Raw genomic sequence first — 18,623 nt, forward strand, 5'->3', positions numbered from 1 at the left:
AGGCTCAGAATACATAATGACCAACTTATGTTCCTCAATTACTTATAAAAACTAAAACAACATCACACATTTGGCTTTAAATTCCCAAATTCAAGCAATAAGCTAATACATTAAGAGCATGTTTCATATACAGGTCAATTATTCCTGAATAGTGGACTTCCCATGCACCATTTGTTGTACTGGTGGAACATTTCCATTAGCAGACTGGTTCTGGATGATTTCTCCAATGTGTTGATAGCACACATGAAAATACCATGTTTGGAGTTCTAATTAATTTTTTTTAAAAATTCTTGTAATTTTAAAAAATGGTATATTTCAACTATAAAACATTATATGCAGTATAAGACCTTTCACATGTTAATGTTTACCTACCATCAGTAGAATCACATGTATGTAAAATTATAAAAATAATTGAATCCCCCAAAACAAGAAAATGATAAAATTCTATGAAAGGTTTCTAAAAATATATAAAGTAAAACATGTAAAATCCTCAAAACAATTAATCCAGTAATAATACACCATACCTTAATAATGCCATTACGAAATGTTTATTTTTAGCCCACCTTTGTGACTTAGTCGATAACTATTGTCAGCATCTGCATATATTTAGATGCATATACATATTTACAGCTTTACCACATCTCAACCTGTCTTCCTTCCTAGGTCCTAGACAACAGTTTGGAGCATGCTACATTTCACTCAAGCCTTTTGCATTCTGTTCACTTGGTTAGGTTAGAACATGCATCTGGACATGCAGTTTACTCTCATTGCAAAATTAGGTCACTGACCCATATTTCACACATTTTTATATACATTTAACAACTCGAAGCTGCTCTATATATACAGATAAGGAGACACCAGATACTGCCAGCTCCCTGCTATAAGTATGTAACCCTTTTTCTTAACCTTTTCAGCAAACCATATGAAAAATGTTCCAAAAGTAATACTTGCCTAATGATAATACAGGCACACACTCATCTTTCTCAAGTGGATGCACAATTACTAAATGTGCAACAGACAATGAACAATGCAAAATTGAAAATATGTTTTGACAAGTTTGAGAAATGCAACCATCACTCAGGATAACCCAAACTGAGTAGATATCATGATTTAATAAATATTATCGATGGCTTTATGTGTTGAAGAACACTGGATATTATTAGCCTGCATCAAGATGCTGGAATGCAATAGTAAATACTTTATCTGCCTCACCATTTATTCACACATTGTAACCAACAAAGTTCTGCAACTCTTGTACATAACATGATGTCACTAGATAGAAGAATTGCCTATTAAACACAGATTTGCCCTTTAAATGTTTTGTATTCTTAGGTCAGTATTTGACAGAACTGTTGGCCTTTTTAATCTGTCTCTCAATTATTCACACTTCGTAGCCAACAAAGTTCTGCAACTCTTGTACATAACTTGATGTCATTTGGTAGAAGAATTGCCTATTAAACACAGATTTGCCCTTTAAATGTTTTGTATTCTTTGGTCAGTATTTGACAGAACTGTTGGCCTTTTTAATCTGTCTCTCATTTAATTCACACTTTGTAACCAACAAAGTTCCTATGAAACACAGATTTGCCTTTTAAAGGTTTTATATTCTTAGGTCAAAGTTTGACAGAGTTGTTGCCCTTTTGCCATGAATTTTAAATCTCCACTAACGCCGATCCTTGTACCCCAGATAGCTTAGGAACCAACTGATATATTTTGGTGCAGTTTAATGTGAACATTGCTGCCTAGACCTAGACTTTTAATGCATATGTTGAATCAAGTTCAGTTTTGACAGGGCTACTGCCCTTATACCTTCACATGAGATGTTGCTTTTAACCATCACAGCTCAAGAAACATTAAATATACTCTGATACAATTTGGTATTATTTTTGTCTTCAAAGACTTGTGTGTGCCTTTTATGGGTTTATTCATGTCAACTCTTATTTAGACAAAATTATTCACCTTAACAAGTGTCGTGTTTTAATGCATTAAAACATAAGATGAGATGCCATGTTCTAACTATCAATAACTTTAATATATACAAACGACTACTGTGAGGTCTTAACATAGAGTGGTATCAAAGAGGCAGATGCCTGTAGATAGTACCACTGGAACTATGACTCATGCACAGAAGGTTCTGATTGGTCACTTACACATGTATAATGTTACAACAAGCATATTCCTGTCTTTTTCACATTGAAACTATGAATATTGTTTGCAAACAGCATTGCTCAAGAACCATCCAGCATATTCTGATGGAATTTGGTAGGTAAGAACATTGTTGCTTACAGTTAGATGTATATTATATCGGCTTGATAGCATTTTGGACCAAGATTTTTGGCCATTATCTATGTCATATTTTCAAGGGGATGCTGCTTATAAAAAGGATAGTTCAAGAACCATTCAACATACTCTGATGCAGTTTCAAAGGTTTTCATAGACCTAGATGTGTCTGCTAAACATTTCTCATTCTCAGTTGTGGCCCTTGTTGATTTGCTTTATATATGCCTAGATGGTGTTGGATTTCAAGCATTCCATGTCATCATTTGGAGGAATCATAGCCATTGAATCCCTATCTTCTCATAACCTTTGGTTTTCTTTCACAAATTCCTCCTAAATCCATATGGTGCAAATTTTAGACAGCAGGTCCATTTGTGATGCCTTCATCACTAATAGCTCGAGTTGTAGATAGCAGGTTCTTTTGTGATGTATTCATCTCTAATAGACCTGGTTGTAGAAAGCAGGTCCCTTTGTGATGTATTCATCTCTAATTTAGACGTGGTTGTAGAAAGCAGGTCCTTTTGTGATGTATTCATCTCTAATGGAACTGGTTGTAGAAAGCAGGTCCATTTGTGATGTATTCATCTCTAATAGACCTGGTTGTAGAAAGCAGGTCCCTTTGTGATGTATTCATCTCTAAAAGACCTGGTTGTAGAAAGCAGGTCCATTTGTGATGTATTCATCTCTAATAGACCTGGTTGTAGAAAGCAGGTCCCTTTGTGATGTATTCATCTCTAATAGACCTGGTTGTAGAAAGCAGGTCCCTTTGTGTGGTATTCGTCTCTAATGGAACTGGTTGTACAAGAATGCTTTGATAATTTTATTGACATTTTAGTGTCTTCTGCACATTTCAGGGTCCTATCTCACCGTTGATAGCTCATATGGCAGGGCAGGTGATGTATCTTATGTATGGTTTCCACCTGTCCACACATCCTCTACAACAAAACTGATTTTTGACTACCTCATGTATGGGAGAACTGAAGACTTTGAAAATCTAACAGTATTATTTGAGACTCAATCCGGACTGACAACTCTGGATCAGCTTTGCTGTAACAGAGGAAATGTATGGATCTTAAAATGCCTACCACTTCCTGCCAATGAACAAGGAATTGTGTATTTCAAAGCCACAGGAAAAGATGGAATGTTCGGAGATATTTCTTTGGATAATGTTGGTTTGATTGAAGAGGACTGTCCAAGTAAGAGCTTACAACATTCACTTAATTTGAATTTGAACCTAATGTTCTTATTTTTTCTCTATATTGTTTCTTTTATGAAGCCACAATGTATTTAATTATTGTTTTTTTTTTTTTACAAGATAGCATCACGTTTTTGTGCGCAACCCTCATTCATGAATTTTCATAAACTTCAGCTCTCCTTTGGAATAACTGTCTGCCGACTGGGGTCTAAATTACTAGTATGATAAATAGAATGAAACTGTGTAGAATTACATTTTATCCAACAATTTATTACTTTTCTTCATGAAGAATTTACAGCTTGAAAGAGTGTACATTTAAATAATTAAGTTTTCAGTGCTGGATTTTAAATAATTCCTGAGCATGGCAGTGAATTATGAAAAAGAAACCAATTGCAATACTATTAGTTTACATTCAGACTTCAGTGTGCTACACAGATGTTTACATTCACAGTTCAGTGTGCAACATTACATTATGCTAGACTACATTTTACATTCAGAGTTCAGTGTGCTATACTACATTTTCCATTCAGAGTTCATTGTGCTATACTACATTTCATATCCAGAGTTCAGTGTGCTACACTACATTTTCCATCCAGAGTTCAGTGTGCTACACTACATTTTACATTCAGAGTTCAGTGTGCTAAACTACATTTCCTATTGAGAGTTTAGTGTGCTACAATAGATTTTAAATTCAGAGTTCAGTGTGCTATACTACATTTCATATCCAGAGTTCAGTGTGCTACACTACATTTTACATTCAGAGTTCAGTGTGCTATACTACATTTCATATCCAGAGTTCAGTGTGCTACACTACATTTTACATTCAGAGTTCATTGTGCTACAGTACATTTTAAATCCAAAGTTCAATGTACTGCATGACATTTTGAATCAAAAGTTCAGTGAACTACACTGCATTTTACATCCAGAACTCAATAGATGATGCCCTAAGGTAATAAACGTATCATTTGGAGCTGCAAAGTCAAAACTATTCTTAAACTTTATAAAATTTTAATGCATTCTATTTTTTATTCAGTGGTAATACATACCATTCTGCACAAATCTAATATAAATCTTAATTTATTTCCAGCACAATCAGTAACATGTGATTTTGATGCAGATAACTTCAATTGTGGTTACAGAGGCTGGGGAAAAACAAGTACCAATAAAAGTAAGTTAATGTAAATTACCCACTTTTATGTCTCACTGATTTTCAAGTATTTCTGTTCCTGTTTTTGCAGTAGCTCTGGCAACTACTCACACACATCCATACATTCATTACTGTAATATAAATGTGTTTCAAGAATTACATAATATTTGTGTTTTTACATAACATTTGAAACACATATTTATTTATTTTGAAACACGTGTATTTAATTAAAAGACATCCATTTGCATACAATCTGATCTGCCAGTCTACTATGCATTTGGTTCATAAGGAATAATAGGACAAGCAACATAGACCCTGATGTAAAGGTGTATGATAACAGATCAGGGTCGATATTGTTTGCAAGTTGGACATGACCTACAACTGAGCAAATGCAATAGGATCTTTTTATACAAAAATCCTCTTTCATTATACATTTATTTATGATTATTCTGTCATGCGAGCATGATTTCATTAAATATTTCTTATTAAATAAACCAGACTTTGTAATATGCAAAGGACATTTGCAGAGTCAATAAAACAAAATTACATGAACAGGCACAACCTGGTGTCTAATATATATATATATATATATATATATATATATATATATATATATATATATATATATATACCTCTCCCTCGATAACTTGTGCACAACGGGTCCACAAACATAGACCACACTATAAGCAAGGCGCGAGTTACTGAGAAACCTCCCAAAATTGAAAAAAAATCACTTTGACATTGAGAAAACCATGGGGGGGGGACTGGCGTTAGGGAACTGGGTTGTTTAATGACTGAATCCTCATTTTAAATCACGTCGATAATATTTTTTAATAATGCGCTTTTTCTAATGAAGTTGTTCATTATTCTGTTTAAATAACCTTTTTTCTTCAAAATATCCAACATATGAAAGATCGTTCCAACTGGTTTGAACAACCATCACGTGTACGCGAAAAATCTGTGTATTACATCACAGCTTTTTGTTTTCTTGATGAGTCTGGTTCCCGTAGTGGTGTGTAATAGTATCTTGCCAAATCGATAGTCCATAATTTGGAAACTAGACTAACTGTTGATACACCACCAAACAAGATTCCTTTTTTTTTTCTTCTCAAAAACATGTGACATTTACTTCGTGACACATCTACGTCAAAACTCAATTTTTTATTGTTCAGTTAGTACAATGTTAATGTTGTGATTTCAATAAAAGTAATAATGAAATTTCTTATCATCCCAGAGGATATTTTAATGCCAGTTCAAAAATTCTCTGAACCATGACAGTAAAAGAATTCTCTGAACCTCGCTTGCCCACAATGGTCCGTATCTGTGAAATCAAGCGCAATATTTTACGAAGTATTCATATCGCTTGGCTGCCTTGTTATCTTTGATCACAGTTATGAAAGAGTCGGTTAATTTAAGGTAGTTTCTGTTACATACACAATAACATTTATTACAGTGTTTGATTGATCAAATGAAGTGAGTTCACCCGACATATGACCGAGGCTGCTAGATTTTAAGTTAGTCCGATTTTTGTGCCTTTTAACATTTCTATTATTCCACCTCCTTTTTTTAATTTAAATGACATAATTAACATGATAATACAAAGGAGGCCAGGTTTTAATTCAGTGCAACAATACAACAAATACTTCCTCAATTCAGTTATCAAAACAAGGTTGGCACTTAATTAGGTTTTCAGAGAAATGCTTGCGGACATAGCTCTTATGGTAGATTGACGCATTTTACGTTTAATTACATGAGGACACATTGCATTTATGAAGATTACACTTAAAAGGAACTAAAAGATGGAACTAGAACACAAATTTCAATTGATAAAAAAATTATTTAATTTGTATTTATTTATTAAAGTACTGCCTCCACTTGGCATAAGTGACATTTTCATTGATCGAAATTTCCTTACATATCATTAATTGCGGTGTACTAGGAATGTCGTTTGGAAAGAAAATATAAAAAGTTGTATGAGCTATTTTTAAATTTGATATTTCATAGTGTTTATTAAAATTTCCTGGTCCTATCTACCATTTTCAACGACAAAATGAGCAATACATCAAAGTTTCTGTTACCAATTTTGATCGCGATTTTCTTCAAGCTCAACAAATAGGGATAAATTTTTGGGATATTTTTGGGTTTAAAAAATGGAATCCACACCTGACACCATGTTATAAGCTGATTTGCGAGTTATCAGGGCGCGAGTTATCGAGGGAGTGGTGTGTATATATATATATATATATATATATATATATATATATATATATATACTATTTATTATGACTGGAATAGTACATTGTAAAATGGGGAGAACAAATTTAAATATTTTTTTCACCTATCATTAGAATTAGAACTGATTTTCAGATGATGCCTGTCAGTATTGGTTTCATGTTCATCAGGTTATTATTGATTATATAACATTAATGAAGTGTAAAATTGATACTCTTTTGTTATTGACAACTTGAACCCATCCTAACAGTGTTAGCCCAAAAGGCATGGGTAAGGTTTATTGACAACTTGACCCCATCCTAACAGTGTTAGCCCAAAAGGCATGGGTAAGGTTTATTGACAACTTGAACCCATCCTGATTATATAACATTAATGAAGTGTAAAATTGATACTCTTTTGTTATTGACAACTTGAACCCATCCTAACAGTGTTAGCCCAAAAGGCATGGGTAAGGTTTATTGACAACTTGACCCCATCCTAACAGTGTTAGCCCAAAAGGCATGGGTAAGGTTTATTGACAACTTGAACCCATCCTAACAGTGTTAGCCCAAAAGGTATGGGTAAGGTTTATTGACAACTTGAACCCATCCTAACAGTGTTAGCCCAATAGGCATGGGTAAGGTTTATTGACAACTTGAACCCATCCTAACAGTGTTAGCCCAAAAGGCATGGGTAAGGTTTATTGACAACTTGAACCCATCCTAACAGTGTTAGCCCAAGAGGCATGGGTAAAGTTTATTGCACATAATACACTTTGGGCATATATGGATTATAGCTATGCACATGAGAGACTTTATTACAAGAGTTAGAGTGATACTACTCTAACATTGGTATAATTTTGATAGTTATACTAAAATCATAGTAACATTATAATTGGAGGGGATTTCTCAATGTCTGTAAGAGCATAAAGTAGCTGGTTTCTTGGGCAGATTTAGGTGGGTGGGTAAATTACACAGTACTGTGCGTTTAAGGAATGCCCTGTCTGCACCAGGTGTTTCATCAAAAACATGTTTACAATGAAAACGATATACAATTGTTGTTCAGGCATTATTAGATACCAGATACATGTGTATTCACCTATACGTCCAGTTCAACTATAATCATATACTTATATAACTATAAGTCCAGTACAAATATTTACCTATAAGTCCAGTATAACTATAAGCATATACCTATATACCTATAAGTCCAGTACAAATATTTACCTATAAGTCCAGTATAACTATAAGCATATACCTATATACCTATAAGTCCAGTACAAATATTTACCTATAAGTCCAGCACAACTGCAAACAACATAGACCTTGATCTGTCATTGCATAATGTGCTGGAAGATGAGATCTGAGTTGTTTCTTTAATTTAATAATGTGGGTACATGAGAAAGCTTGCCAGTAGCTTCCCATGTGTAGGTGGTTCTTCCCAGTGTTTTCTTCCCACACTAGTTCTATCAGCCACCATGTATGGCCTAACATGTGCTGAAAAATGGCATTAAACCCCACAACAACAACAACAAACTCAGTAGACTCTACTGGCACATTTTGCAATGACAGATCTGGATCTTTGCATTTGCAGTTGGATCTGATTTATGCACAAGTACCTGTGGTACCTTGGTACATTATGGTACTTTGGTACAGTATGAGACTTTGGTACATTATAGTACCTTGGTACATTATGGTACTTTGGCATGGTATGAGATTTTGGTACATTATGGTACTTTGGTACAGGATGAGACTTTGGTACATTATTGTACCTTGGTACATTATGGTACTTTAGCACAGTATGAGACTTTGGTACATTATAGTACCTTGGTACATTATGGTACTTTGGTACAGTATGAGACTTTGGTACATTATAGTACATTGGTACATTATGGTACTTTGGCATGGTATGAGATTTTGGTACATTATGGTATTTTGGTACAGTATGAGACTTTGGTACAATATTGTACCTTGTACATTATGGTACTTTGGCACAGTATGAGACTTTGGTACAGTATTTCACCCATAATAAGACCAGGTGGTCTGCCAAATAAATTTGTGAAAAAGTTGGGGACATGTCTATTCCTTCAAGTTTTACCAAAGTATGGTCAAAATGGGGAGCATGCTTTCCATTAGGCATGGCCTCATCAATGAATAAATATGGTAAATAAATTATAAATCAAATATCTTATTTTAAAAAAGAGTGTTCAAATATGGAGAAAAATTTCCTCGAACAATCAAAACAATTCTAATGTTTGAGCACAGCAGATGTCAAGCAAACATACACTGCAACCCAGCATAATCCTGTGCAAGAATGCAGAAAAATTATTACTACTTTTTCAGACCATTTCATGGCTTTATCTGATCCAGTTGGAACAAATGTTCTGCGTTCCCCATTTGCTGTATACGAAGGCCGTGCTTGTGTTGCTTTTAATAACAAAGCCTTGTTGAACGAGAACAATGGGCTGAGAACTCAATTCAGGGTCATTGTCAGGTTCGAGATGACATCAGGAGAACAGTCAGAAAAATTGTTTGGTGTGAAGGAAGTCTCTGCTGATGATTGGCAGTCAACACAAATCCAGATCCCTGACCTGATTAATATAACTGGATTCTGGGTTGATTTTGTTGCATATGATGGAAAAGGATATTTTGCTGTAGACAATGTGGTGCTAAAACCTGGTGAATGTCCAATACCAAGTAAGTGTTGTCCATTTTCTTCTACTCAACCTCTTCAATAGTTATCATATCCCAAGACTACATGGAATATATATATATATATATAGAGAGAGAGAGAGAGAGAGAGAGAGAGAGAGAGATTAGTTAATGTAACAGAAGATCAGAAAAATATACATGCTTTATTGAAAAATAAAGCATGGACATTTTTCTGATCTGACAGATTCACACATACACACATATATATATATAGAGAGAGAGAGAGACCTTTCAAGTGGAAAATATATATATATATATATATATATATATATACATACATACATACATACATACACACACACACACACACACATATATATATATATATATATATATATATATATATATATATATATATATATATATATGTATGTATGTATGTATGTATACAGTCCTTTCAAGTGCACTGGATCAAGCATGGGATTGCATGTGTTAGGGACTGATTAAGATAATTGCAACACAAACACAAATTGCACTATTTCAGCTGGAATGAGTGTGCAGCTTCACTAGCCAAGTTGAAGCTGACCGCTTGAAACAACATTTGTAAACTTATATTCCTGTATAAGTAGTTACATAAACTTTTGTTTGTTCATTGCTAGTCTTGGCTCTGTTGAGTGTCTGCCTTTGAAAAAGGCTCCACTGAGTCAAAACCACTTTAAGGCTATCTTGAAACTAGGCTTGCACTGTTCATTACCATTTTATTGGATATATATATATATATATATATATATATATATATATATATATATATATATATATGAGAGAGAGAGAGAGAGTTATCTCTTGACTACAATGTTACTTACGTAGCAACAAACCCATGTCATATTAGTATCATATTGCATGCATATGATATCAGCATTTGTAATATTTCACTTTCATATTAAATAGTATCAGCATTTACAATGTTACAGTTTTGTGTTTCTATAGCAGTGTAACAATGTTACAGCCATACCTACAATGTTAAAGTTTTGTGTTCCTATAGCAGTGTAACAATATTACAGCCATAACTACAATGTTACAGTTTTGTGTTCCTATAGCAGTGTAACAATATTACAGCCATAACTACAATGTCACAGTTTTGTGTTCATGTATCAGCATTTACAATGTTAAAGTTCTCTGCTCAAGTAGCAACATTTACAATGTCACAACTTGGTATGTCACAACTTGGTATATGTCACAACTTGGTATTCAGATAACAGTATTTGTAATGTTCCAGTTTGTGCTCACATTTTTAAAAGTCACAATTTCTTTAACATTTGCTAGCTTAAAGGTGGGGCATTTTTTCTATGTCAATTGTTTCACACATCTACTTCATGCATTCCCAAGTTAAATGTCATGTTCCATTGAACTCCTGGAACAACATCACTCTTTGGCGTAAGTATATGACTCTTAAGAGTGGATTCTTGTCACACCTGTTTAACACCATTGTCAGTCTGAATGCATGTATTAATAGAGGATGAAAATTTGGATAAATACTTAAATTTGGATCCAGATTGGTAGAAAATAAACTTTGAAGTCAGAATTTTTCATCTGTCAATAGCTTTTAATTATAATTTGTACAAATGATAAGAAACAAATTGTACTGAGTGTCATTTTGACTTTGCTTCTTTTTAGTCATTGTGACCTATGGAGTTTTTGTTCCATTTGCAGCTGTAATAGTCTTCTTTTCTAGCTGCATTGCTTTAATTTAGTTTTTGTGGCACATTGTGTCATTTGAAAAGAAGAAAAACTGACATTTTTGTCACAGATTCATTCATTCATTAATTAGGGAAGTGGTCATATCTTTTCAAGTATATCATTATTTATTGGGCTTTAAATTTGTGGTTTGTGGAAACTATAAAATCCATAAAATTTGGCACCCCAATATATAGAAATGAAATACAGTCATTTAGTAACAATAAATTGATGCCCCATTTTTGAAAAAAAATTGCGATCTAGTTTTTAGGATTTAAAATATTAAAATTTTGAATTGATCAATGCAAATATATGCGATACCTCAGGAATGGAGATTTTGTTCTTCTTTTCCATAATATTTTCTAAATAAAACACTCCCTCACTATAATGCACCTCATTATAGCATTTACAAATGGCAGGCATGATCATGGATCCAGTTTTATCGTGTACTAGTGAATTTATACAAAAATAAGTCCCATTAAATTATATCACTGTAGAAAGAAAGCATCAGAATTTCTGAGGAAATAGCAAATAAAAATTTGATATACATGTATATATATATATGGACTTATGGCACTGGCATATATATCGGTATACATGTATGGCATTTGTTTTCCTTTTTCCTTGGATATACTCTGACACTTTCTTTCTAGAGTGATAGGATTGCAAAGGCCTTTGGTATAATATAATATACTTCATTTTAAGACAGTATAGTCTGGGACTCACATAGACAATATTATAATGAAGGAGTACTGAATGAAAAAATAATGACCAAAGAAATTCTTCAGTTTCAGGCCAATTTCGTTAAAAGTGGTATTTTATATAAGAATGAATACAAAATAATCTGTTTTAAATTTCCCAACACTACTCATATATGGACTTCATGTAATAATGTTTGTTGTCATTACTGGAATATTATATACTTATTCCTCTATGATACCATAATTACAGTCATTTTTAATTACATTACATTTTTTCACTAGTTTTACACTATTTTTACCATGACTGCATTACACTGTTTTCATTTCTGTACCAGCTTGTGCTGCGGATAAATTTGCCTGCATTGAGAAATGTATCCCACTAGAAATGGAATGCAACAAGAAAATGGACTGTGCAAATGGAAGGGATGAGAAAGTGTCATGCAGTAAGTATATAATTTTTGGTGTACCTGCCTGACATTAGCATCTTATGGGTATTCCATCCAAAATGGCATATTAGGGTCGAAAGGCAGGTTTTTATTTAGACCAATTTGGCAGGGTTACCCCATAATTCACTTCATATTAATGTGTATTTTCAGTAAAGAACATCAACCCAGTTTAATTCCATACTTTAGCATGGCATTATGGCATTTTCTTTCAATTCATTACCTTAAATTCTTTTAAACTGCTAAACTGAGATTCTCCAAATTAGTTGTTTTTGTTGTATTTTGGGTATGTGTCTGCTAGAGGAGTGCATGTCATCCAAGACTGCCATCGCCCACCAAAATAATAAGTCTTTTACATGCTTTAATAAAAAATAAATGACTTTGTACAAAGTCAAAAAACTACAAACAAAATATAATGTATGAATCAGACATTAAATATTGTATCTTCATGCTGATGAATTTCATAGAATTCCCCCATTGTAAATTCTCAGTGCATTTGATATAACATTTTATTTTGTAATGTAATGATAAGGGCAGTGACATAAATTGCAGGTTGTATTGCATTACAGGTAAATTTTTCATGGCAGTGAAAATAATACCCTAATACTTTTCTATGTTGTTGAAGCATGTACATTTTGCAAGTGATATAAAGTCAACTTGACTGTACAAAACATATTTCTGTCATTTCAAGGAGAATATATGTTGGTCATAATACAAAAACAGCCCTAGCTTGTACAAAGCAATTGACTCTGTTATGTCAGGTAGGTCATCTGTTGGTCATAATACAAAAAACACCCACAAACCTAGCTTGTACAAAGCATGTGTCTATGTCATGTCAGGTAGGTCATCTGTTGGTCATAATACAAAAACAGCCCTAGCTTGTACAAAGCAACTGACTTTGTCATGTCAGGTAGGTCATCTGTTGGTCATAATACAAAAACAGCCCTAGCTTGTACAAAAGCAATTGACTCTGTCATGTCAGGTAGGTCATCTGTTGGTCATAATACAAAAACAGCCCTAGCTTGTACAAAAGCAATTGACTTTGTCATGTCAGGTAGGTCATCTGTTGGTCATAATACAAAAACAGCCCTAGCTTGTACAAAAGCAATTGACTCTGTTATGTCAGGTAGGTCATCTGTTGGTCATAATACAAAAACAGCCCTAGCTTGTACAAAGCAATTGACTCTGTTATGTCAGGTAGGTCATCTGTTGGTCATAATACAAAAAACAGCCCTAGCTTGTACAAAGCAATTGACTTTGTCATGTCAGGTAGGTCATCTGTTGGTCATAATACAAAAACAGCCCTAGCTTGTACAAAGCAATTAACTTTGTCATGTCAGGTAGGTCATCTGTTGGTCATAATACAAAAAACACCCACAAACCTAGCTTGTACAAAGCATGTGTCTATGTCATGTCAAGTAGGTCATCTGTTGGTTGTGGTACAAAAAACACCCACAAATCTAGCTTGCACAAAGCATGTGTCTATGTCATGTCAAGTAGGTCATCTGTTGGTTGTGGTACAAAAAACACCCACAAACCTAGCTTGCACAAAGCATGTGTCTATGTCATGTCAAGTAGGTCATCTGTTGGTTGTGGTACAAAAAACACCCACAAACCTAGCTTGTACAAAGCATATGTCTCTGTCATGTCAAATTGGTCATCTGTTGGTCATAATACAAAAACACCCACAAACCTAGCTTGTACAAAGCATGTGTCTCTGTCATGTCAAATTGGTCATCTGTTGGTCATAATACAAAAAACACCCACAAACCTAGCTTGTACAAAGCATGTGTCTCTGTCATGTCAAGTAGGTCATCTGTTGGTCATAATACAAAAAACACCCACAAACCTAGCTTGCACAAAGCATGTGTCTATGTCATGTCAAGTAGGTCATCTGTTAGTTGTGGTACAAAAAACACCCACAAACCTAGCTTGTACAAAGCATATGTCTCTGTCATGTCAAATTGGTCATCTGTTGGTCATAATACAAAACACACCCACAAACCTAGCTTGTACAAAGCATGTGTCTCTGTCATGGCAAGTAGGTTATCTGTTGGTTGTGGTACAAAGGCACCTCTGATTCTGCATAATTTGTTTCTTTCATGTCAACCTGGGAATTTGTTTGTTGTGATACAAAAATGAACCCTAAGTTGTACAAAATGTGTGTCATTTCAACTAGGTGATCTGTTGGTTGTGGCACAAAATCTACCCTGGATTATATAAACCCTTATGTCAATGTAATTTCAAGAAGTCGATCTGTTAGTTGCAGTACAATGTCAACCCTAAGTTATGCAAACCCTTTGTCACTGTCATTTCAAGTAGAGTTTCAGATGGATGTGATACAAAATCAACCCTAGATTGTGCAAAATATTTGTCTCTGTCCACTCAAGCGGTAGTTCCAACTAATTTGTGTGCTTACCTTTTCTTGCCTGCAAAATTGAAACCAAGACTGTCACTCATTTTAATGCCACTCATTTTAATACCACTCATTTTAACACCACTCATTTTAATACTACTATCTTCTCTGCTATTTGCATGAGCAGCATTACTTCCAGCAATTGAAATTGCTCATGAATTTCCAAGTGTTATTGCCCTGCCACTAACAGCTTTCAAGTTTTCGGAAGAACATGGTAGTTTTGCATCACATTATAATCAGCATTATATGATGAAGGTCAGGCACAATCTGAACTTGTCTACATTTGATATAAAAGAAATTATTGAATACTTACACCTAATACAAAAAGAATGGATCTTGTTATCAAGTATATTGTAAATAGTGATATGTATGTTATTGACGTACTATTTTTTTTCCCAGAGCAATCTATTTCATGTGACTTTGAGACGGATTATCATTGTGGATACCAGAACATGTCTTATGATGCTTTGAATGCTGGCTGGGCATGGATCAGCAATCAGACTCTAGATATGTGGAATGTTACAGGGTATATTGTCGATGAAAGGAATAAAAATGGTGAGAGCATTTCCTGTACGAAAACTTCCACCCTGACTTTAACCAGATTCCAGGTGGAATTTTAAAGTGGATTTCACTTAAAGCCAAGATTCCACTTATTATAAATTTTGGGTGGGTTCAGGGCGGATTCAGGGTGGAATACAACCTGAAATATGCAAATTAGTCCATCTATTACTAGGTGGAATTTGTTTATTCTAAGTGAAGTTAATATTATGGGCAGTTTGGTCATGCAGAAGGATAAAATCTGGACTCCTATCTTTTGCTCTTGATCTACTATTAGAGCGTCTTGACCCAACATTTGGACAGATATAAAATTTATCTGAATTGTTATAAAGCTTTTCCAGTCTTGTGATATTTTCACCAGACCTGATTTGAAATCTCAGACCTCAGATCTGATCCTTAAATTGGAGATATTCTTTGCTTAGAAAAATGGAATCTCAAAATTTTGAGTTTCTTTTCTGGAAATTTGTAAACACATACAAATTCTACATGCCATGTTAAACTGTTGCTAGACTTTAATGATGTAATTTAACTGTTTTGACCTTACTTTCACTTATAGGTCATTTCCTTATGGCCACCCTTTATGATAAGTATGATGTCATCACAGTGGAATCCCCATATGAGTATCATGCAGAAGAAAAGTGTCTGAGATTCTCTTATTTTGGGAATGGAGAGTTAAAGATTGGCATGTTTGGAGGATCAGAATGGTCTCTTGTTGAGGATGCAGAGCCATTCGTGTGGCGGAAACGGCAGGTGGGTATTATTACAAAAACTTCATTGATTTCATATGTAACAACCAGGGCAGGTTTGTATACCAGATCCAAATTTGATGCTTTGATATACTAACGAGCTAGTCACAAATTAATTACTCATTATTTTGATGTTTCTAAATTGTTAAAAATTTGGTACAGAATATATTTGCTTCTAATAATTTTTGAAAAGAAAGAACTCCCACTGGTATGACAAAAGATATGAATTTTACTAATGAAGAAGGGTTTCACCAACATTTTTCCCTGGAGAGTATAGAGGTTAGAATTGTGTTTTCATCAAAAGGGAAGTTAATGTTTTCATTCTATCCACTACTTATTGGATTGTATAAAAGCTTGTATAAGATACATATCAGTTTAATGTAACAGTATGCCCTTATTTTATTATTTTCACCCAAAAGGAAAGGAAAAGAGCTTCACATGAATGAAGACAACATTATAATTGTGGCTATATTTAAGTGGCATAGATGCTCGATGGGATCAACCTATGATGAACCTACTGGAGACAAGTTGGAATGCCATAATTCCATCCATTGTCTCAATAGTTCAATATACAATCAATGCTCCTTCTGTAGATTGGAATGGCTAAATGTATAAACTTCTCCAAATCCTCAGATTCTGAAGGCAGTTCAGGAACCAAAGGAATACAATCTCAGTGTCTCCCCATCCTGATTACTCCCATACAGAAAAATCTCACCAATTCACATGAACTGCTCATAAGCTGCACATGAGAACTGCAAGCTCATGTGTGTAGTTTGTTAGATCTTGGCCATTCCAATCAACAGAAGGAGCATTGATTGTAAGCCAAGTAAAAAGTAACCTGATTTTCACATGTGCAGATTTTTCTCACATGAGAATTTAAATTTTCACATGAGAAAGATGAACTTAGAAACATTCTTTTCCATTACATACAACCATGTTTGAAAATAAGGCAGAGTTCTAATTTCTCATGTGAGTTATTATGTGAGAAACTTGGACTTTGATTCTTGTTTCAAATTATTCAAAGTTGGATTTTCTCATGTGAGTAAATGCACGAGCAGTTTGGACTTAAATATTTTGTGCAAATGTTGGATGTCAAGCATCCTGATTATTGTCAAATAGACATCATTTCTATTTTGCACTTGCTGTTGATGTGTTTTTAAAAAAATTAAAACATCTGTTAATTTATTTTCTCCTTGTGAGTTTTAGTCTTACCTTGACCCAACAGTCTACCTGTATTTCAACGTATTAATGTTCACTGTTCATAAAACGAAACAATTCAGCATTAAGGTCTTCGTGGTTGATGTTTAATTCAGTGATCTGTAAAAAGGTGAAATGTTCCTCTCCCAAAAATATGCAGTTTACGTATATTAAAAGGAAATAAACCTTTGATCCCAAAATGAATGCTACATAAAATAAACATATGATTCAACCTCTTTATTCAGAATTTATCAAACTTCTCAAACTCAACTATAAAATTGTAAAACAAAGACATATCTGGAAAAAATAAACACTGATGCACAGTCCTTTTGGCTTAATAAACTCTCAATTCCATTTCCAGAAGATTTGGAAAACCATATAGACTACATCTTTTTTTTCCACTTAGAAATTTATCAAACATCTCAAACTTCACTATAGAAATTTTTCTTTCACTTAGATATTTATCAAACTTCTCAAACTCCACTATAAAATTGTAAAACAAAGATATTCCTGGATAAAATAAATACTTATGCACAGTCCTTTTGGCTTAATAAACTCTCAAGTCCATTTCCAGAAGATTTGGAGAACCATATAGACTACATCTTTTTTTTCCACTTAGAAATTTATCAAACATCTCAAACTCCACTATAGAAATTTTTCTTTCACTTAGATATTTATCAAACGTCTCAAACTTCACTATAGAAATTTTTCTTTCACTTAGATATTTATCAAACTTCTGGAACTCCACTATAAAATTGTAAAACAAAGATATATCTGGAAAAAATAAATACTTATGCACAGTCCTTTTGGCTTAATAAACTCTCAAGTCCATTTCCAGAAGATTTGGAGAATCATATAGACTACATCTTTTTCTTCCATGCACAAAAGTCAATAAAATCTTATACTGACTGAATTGTGTAATTTGGCTTATTACAGGCAACGATGTACTCCATTAGTCTTTTTTTCCAGTGACCTTATTGTGTGGAGATACAAATCCACCTTCTCTATTAGCTGTCACTGGATTCACTATTGTTGAAACTAAATTATGATTGCCATTGAATGATATGTACTGTACATAAAATTTAATAAGTCCATAAGAAACTGCCTAATCATGTCATGTTTGGTTGTGTAGTGTTTTGCACTCTTTTACACATGTATATTCTTGGCATTGGAAAATCTTTGTTATTTTCAGTCATTTAAATATGCTGATCATGTCATTTCAAAGTTTATAAAAGAATTTTGCTACTGAAATAATCTCGAGACAAATCACTGCCATTTCCATTAACTTGTTTGTGACCCAGGTTATCTGAGTACACAGAGGAAGAACTGGCTTGTTAGAACCAGTAG

At 33.8% G+C, this 18,623-nt stretch overlaps 1 protein-coding gene across 1 annotated transcript in view; it reads left to right on the forward strand.

Annotated features, from left to right (window-relative positions):
- LOC149784233 (MAM and LDL-receptor class A domain-containing protein 1-like) overlaps positions 1 to 18,623 on the forward strand; it is a 262,408-nt gene that overhangs the window by 167,055 nt on the left and 76,730 nt on the right. The window contains exons 38-43 of the mRNA XM_089932965.1: positions 3,132 to 3,473; positions 4,560 to 4,640; positions 9,173 to 9,526; positions 12,252 to 12,359; positions 15,175 to 15,330; positions 15,890 to 16,083. Of these exons, the coding sequence (XP_089789091.1) occupies positions 3,132 to 3,473; positions 4,560 to 4,640; positions 9,173 to 9,526; positions 12,252 to 12,359; positions 15,175 to 15,330; positions 15,890 to 16,083 (1,235 nt within the window). The remainder of the gene's footprint in view (positions 1 to 3,131; positions 3,474 to 4,559; positions 4,641 to 9,172; positions 9,527 to 12,251; positions 12,360 to 15,174; positions 15,331 to 15,889; positions 16,084 to 18,623) is intronic.

Source organism: Sinohyriopsis cumingii, chromosome 14 (assembly GCF_028554795.1).
Source record: "Sinohyriopsis cumingii isolate HCF-2022 chromosome 14, ASM2855479v2, whole genome shotgun sequence".
In the NCBI taxonomy this organism is placed as follows: domain Eukaryota; kingdom Metazoa; phylum Mollusca; class Bivalvia; order Unionida; family Unionidae; genus Sinohyriopsis; species Sinohyriopsis cumingii.